The sequence below is a fragment of the Danio aesculapii genome, chromosome 1 (assembly GCF_903798145.1).
Source record: "Danio aesculapii chromosome 1, fDanAes4.1, whole genome shotgun sequence".
Classification (NCBI taxonomy): Eukaryota; Metazoa; Chordata; class Actinopteri; order Cypriniformes; family Danionidae; genus Danio; species Danio aesculapii.
In genome coordinates, this window is record NC_079435.1 from 15,916,101 (window position 1) to 15,922,100 (window position 6,000).

At 33.7% G+C, this 6,000-nt stretch overlaps 1 protein-coding gene across 1 annotated transcript in view; it reads right to left on the bottom strand.

The window, feature by feature from the left end:
* Positions 1 to 654: 654 nt before the first annotated feature.
* Positions 655 to 6,000, bottom strand: part of btr01 (bloodthirsty-related gene family, member 1) — a 17,042-nt gene continuing 11,696 nt past the window's right edge. The window contains exons 4-7 of the mRNA XM_056468904.1: positions 5,442 to 5,589; positions 4,560 to 4,604; positions 4,134 to 4,160; positions 655 to 2,485 (exon numbers count right to left, since the gene is read on the bottom strand). Coding sequence (XP_056324879.1) covers positions 1,926 to 2,485; positions 4,134 to 4,160; positions 4,560 to 4,604; positions 5,442 to 5,589 — 780 coding nt within the window. The 3' untranslated portion in view covers positions 655 to 1,925. The remainder of the gene's footprint in view (positions 2,486 to 4,133; positions 4,161 to 4,559; positions 4,605 to 5,441; positions 5,590 to 6,000) is intronic.

Genomic DNA, 6,000 nt, shown 5'->3' on the forward strand with positions numbered 1-6,000 from the left:
AAAATAACACCAGTCTCTTTTTCTCAGTGTCAGTATATTGCGCACGTTCACTGTGCACTGATGTGTAGCCCCGGATACCTTGCTGTCTATGGAGGATGAGAGAGCTCTCAGATTGTGTAAAACATCTTAATTTGTGATCCGAAGATGAATAAAGTTTTCAGGATTTTGGATTGACACAAGGGTGAGTAATTGATATCATATTCAGGTGAACTAATATACAGAGAAGCTGATTTGACTAACTGCGACATTCCAATCAACTAATTAGCTCTAAAGGGCAAGTTCACAGTTTAGGGTTAGGTGCTTTACTGATATTCAACCATTTCCATCTGATTTAGAATAAGGGTTAGGTTTAAGGGTAGGGATTAGGTTTGGATTAAATGTTCCAGACAGCATGTTCCAGCATCAACAAATTATGTTGACCTAGGAACATGTCAAACTCTGCAAAATCAGACAGCAAAAGCTAAACAAACCCTCCAGAGCAGGGTTTCATAAGACTGAAAAAGCAGTATTAAATTACAGGTGTGAAACAAAATAACCCAGGGTTAATGCAGTAAAAGATATATAGAAATATAATAGATGCAGTCATCTGATTCATGTTTATTTTTGCTGAATGTACAAAAGACATTTAAATATTATATATATATTTATGCATGAGTTAAGCTAAATAAAATAAAGATGTTAATTACAACCATTATTTAATAAATACAGGCTAACTTCAGCTGTCATCAGAGAACAGATATTGTTACAACACAAAGGGAAGATTCCTTGAATAAAGATTATGATGGATGGCACATAAGAGACGAGGCATTAATAATTTACAATAAACATTTAAATTTTATACAACATTTATGAAGTTTATGATGCATAAGTGGGACAGTTTGGCCAAAAAAGAAAAATCTGTCATCATTTACTTGTTTTACTTTTTAAACACAAAAGAAGATGTTTTGAAAAATAGTATTTTTCCTACTGTATATCAATGTCTCCCAGCAGTAACAATCATTAAAATATTTTCCTTTGTGTTTAATGTTAAAAAGAAAGTCTTAAAGGTTTGAAAACTACTTAAATAAACATTTATTCACCCTTCACTTGTTCCAAACCAGCTGGAGTTTTTTTCCTTTTTGTGAAAATATCACAAAATATATCTTAAAGAATGTTGGAAACCAGTAACCATCGACCAATAGTGGAAAAAAACAAATACTATGGATGTCAATGGTTACAGGTTTCCAGCTTTCTTCAAAATATCTTCTTTTGACATTGGACTCTCAAAAAATTGAGTCAATGATGACAAATTTGACATTTTTGGGTGAACTATCCCTTTAAATGTGAGGAATGCTTATATATACACAGTTGAAGTCAGAGTTATTAGCCCCCCTTTAAATTCTTTTTTCTTTTTAAAATATTTCCCAAATTATGTTTAACAAAGCAAGGAAATTTTCACAGTATGTCTGATAATATTTTTTGCTTCTGGAGAAAGTTTTCTTTGTTTTATTTCGGCTAGAATAAAAGCAGTTTTTTTAATTTTTTAGACACCATTTTAAGGTCAAAATTAGTAGCCCCTTTAAGCTATATATTTTTTCAATAGTCTATAGAACAAACCATCGTTATACTATAACTTGCTTAATTACCCTAACCTGCCTAGTTAACCTAATTAACCAAGTTAAACCTTTAAATGTCACTTTAAGCTGTATAGAAGTGTCAGGATATATTGTCATCATGGCAAAGATAAAAGTAAACAGTTATTAGAAATGAGTTAATGAGTAAAACTATTATGTTAAATAAGGCTAATAATTCTGACTTCAACTGTGTGTGATATATATATATATGAAATGATCACATGAATTGTAACTTAAACTACATTATTGTTCATAATTTGTTATAAAAAAGTCAAGTAATAATAAACCCTGAGCTAAACGGTTTCTGTCCCACTATTCTAACCAGCTTGGGTCAGCCAGAAAAGGAGGACAAATAATAAGTGGTGCTTCGTTTTTGCCAGATTTGTTGGTGCATGGGCTAAAGAAAGGATATAGAGTCTCTGAAAAGGAGTCTGTGTAAGTAAATATCAGAGTCTTTGTATCTGCATTATAAAAAGACAACTGGCCTCTCTCATAGTCCACATTAATGCTAATGCGCTGTGGTTTTGGATTTACAATTATAGGTGTCGATGGCTCGGTGCGGAAGACATAATCTTGCTTGTCACGTAGACTTAAGAACCAGAATCCATTAGCAGGATTGGCGGCTATTTTCCCTTTCCTGTTGATGGAGCGACCGGCGATGCCCAAATCCCAGTCCGTCTTGTCACCCACCAGGACCTCCCAGTAATGGCAGCCAGAGTTGATACCTTGGCGGCCCAGAACACACACCACGCGGTCGAAGCGCTCGAGTGTGTCTGCCACATTCTGGTATCGGTCACTGCACTGCACCTGCTTCCCATCCTCCGAGATGATCAGACGAGGGTGAGCAGAGTCTCTGTCTAGGGTCACGTCCACTGGGAGACAAACAGAAGGAGGTGTTGGCTGGCATACAAATGAAAGCGGTCATAGAGTGGGGAAATAAGTATTGAACACGTCATGTTTTTTCCTGGGAGTAATATTTCTGAAGGAGCTGTTGATGTAGAATTGAACCAGATTTTGGTAAAAACCCAAACAAAACAAACAAAAAAAAATCTGAAAAATGAGTTATTTGTATGACAATAGAATGACACAAGGAGAAAGTACTGAACTACTGAAACGTATTTAATACTTTATATAAAAGGCTTTTTTAATGATGGCAGCTTAAAGACACCTCTCATGTGGAGAATGAAGTCGCATGCATTGCGCTCAGGTATGAGTTTGTCTACAGACTTCAACAGAGTGTAAAAATCTTGATAGTTCTGTGGGTCTCGTCTATCAAATCTGATCTTTATTTTCTATTCTATACTGGATTGAGGTCAGGTGATTGGCTGGGCCATTCTACAGCTTGATTTTCTTTCTCTAAAAGCATCTGAGAGTTTTCTCGGCTGTGTTTGGGATCATTCGCTTGTTGAAATGTCCACCCTGGTTTCATCTTCATCATCCCGCTAATGTACTGTAGATGTTGGACTGAATCAGCGAATATTAATTCACAATGACGAAAGGCAGAGGGTTGCTGAATAACTACTGAGAGATTTTAGCTGCTGTCTAGGCTTTCACTGCCTTTCTACACCTCCCTTTCTTCATGTGTTCAATACGTTTTCGCTGTGTCATTTCATTTTATTACACATAACTTAGTTTGTAAACTAATTAGTTCTGTTTTCTTTGTATGCATGGATTTCTTTGATTGTTACCAACATTCTGTGAAAATTCAAAGTCAAAACATCTTTAGAAAAATGTTTTCTGAGAAAATGGTAACGTGTTGAATACTTATTTTCCCCACTGTATACAACTGTATAACACTGTATAAACAGGATTCCCCAAATATTGAATTCTCTGCTTTTTCCCCCCTGATTTTAACTGTCTAAAAAGCAGAATTCCCATGATCTACAATGAAAGGAAAAACAGGCTGCTGTAGTGCTTAGTGGTTTTAGCTTGAATATTGTTTCATAGTAGAATAACACTGAATAATTTATCTCAGATTTTGGTAAAAATAGAAGGTAATTTCTGTTTACGTGCACGGCTTCAAAGTGCTCCCTCTATCATATCTGAAAAGCTCAGTAGCAGTTTTACAAACATTATATTTACCTTTTCTGTCATCTACTTTAAACACACAGTTTTTGGAGTGGTCATTTTGAAGCCAAAGCTTCTAAAGCTTATATTATCCGAACATCTATTTTGACACAGTATTATAACTGCATTTGACTTCAGTGACTGCCATTGATGAGAATAAAATTAATAACATGAAGCTGAAAAGTAGCCTAACCATAACCATTTTGTGATTGAAAACATATTATATAGAAAAAAAATGTATCAATGAACTCTTTAAAGTGACAAACAAATATTCCATATAATACTCCATGTCTTAGAGAAAGAATATATTAAAACTCGCTGACTTTCAATGTCTAGAATAAACATTTTAAAGTTCCATGATATTCCATAAATTCCATGATTTAAGGGAACCCTACATAAACATTTGGAAAATCTTTTGGTCTATGTTTTTTAGAAATATAAATGAACACATACTTGGAAATCCTGGTGCTCTCCACACACCTAGAGGTAAAGAAAAGTAAATATATATATATATATATATATATATATATATATATATATATATATATATATATATATATATATATATATATATATATATACTGCAGGATTATATGCTTTTGTAGAACACTTAGTATTGCTAACATATACAATACCGGTCAAAGGTTTGGGATATTAAGCAGCAATTTTCAACAGCAATAATAATAATAATAATAATAATATTAATAATAGTTGTTGTTATTATTATTAATAATAATATTAAAATAAATAGTTCACCCCAAAATTTAAATTCTGCCATCATTGACTCAGTCCAGAACAGGAATAAATTACATTGTGAAATATATCGAACTGTATTACAGAAAATGCAGTTTCTTAGAAAAATGGAAATAAAAAACATACTTTGTTGATATACTTCCAGTGATCTTTCTGTGGAAGGGTGCAAACCTGAAACCACAACAACAGACACCATTAAAATCGCTAAAAACTCAATAATTAAAAAGCTTTTGCATTTAAAAACATAACAATTCTTGAAACATCTGACCTGTTACATTTGAAACTTATTCAAACCCTTTCATGAAAATAAAAAATATTGGCATTATTTACAATATCTTATTACGGTATGCAGAATGTGAAGCGACATTATATTCACTGTATATATTTTGGTTCAACCAAAAAAACATTCATTTTCGTTCGGCTTAGTCCCTTTATCAATCAGGGGTTGCCACAGCAGAATGAACCGCCAACTCATCCAGCATATGTTTTACACAGCAGATGCCCTTCCAGCTGCAACCCATTACTGGGAAACATCCATACACACTCATTCACACACAAACACTACGGACAATGTAGTTTATTCAATTCACCTATAGCGCATGTCTTTAGCACATGCCTGTGGGGATAACTAGTGGCTTATTACCTGCCTATTAATATATTAGCTGTTAGTACTTAGCAATTATATTCTTTATGATTATCCTTATTCTACACAACATCTCTAATCCCACCCAATACCTAAACCTAATTACCTTAAAAATGAAAAATAAGCAGCAAAGTAGGAGTTTATTGAGGCTAAAGTCAAAATTAATGGTTTATTAATAGCAAGAATTGAAAGGTTGACTATAAAAACAGTTTGCCATGACTTAATGATCACATCATGTTTTATCTTCAAAATTAATGGTTTATTAATAGCAAGAATTGAAAGTGTGACTGTAAAATCAGTTTGCCATGACTTAATGATCACATCATGTTTTATCTTCTGATAAAAGTTTCTGCAGTTTCTCTTACAGATCTCAGAGAGTCTTCTCAGGCCTTGCCGAACCTCCTCCACCATCTGAGAGACGTTTCTCAGCACCACCCCTGCCGTGGGGTCTGGGGTCAGAGCCATCTCTGTCCAGCTCTTCATCACAGGTAAACTAGTGTGGGCTGAAAATGTCTGAAAAATTTTCAAATATTGGTTACTTCTTGGAGTATAAAAAAAGTATGAAAACAAAGTATGCAAGGTTTTTTCTCTTATGCTAGGATAAATTCTCTTAAGAAAGCCTGTTGTTTACTGATCACTAGCGCCAGACGGAATCTGTGGACGTTTTTTGCTATTTCTGCGGAAAATTTCAGTAGAAATCTGCGGATTTCTGGGGAATCATTTTGGGAGTATCATAACTAAAACCTTAACATGTGAAATAAAAAATAACATGTTTTTAACTTTTATTCAGTGTTTAAAATGCAAATCCAATTAGATCCACTTTATTTGGTAAACAAAGCCAGTCTTTCATATAATATATCTAATAAAAGACAGAAAATATTACTGTACAAACTGCATTGTACATAAATCAGACGAACATTTTCA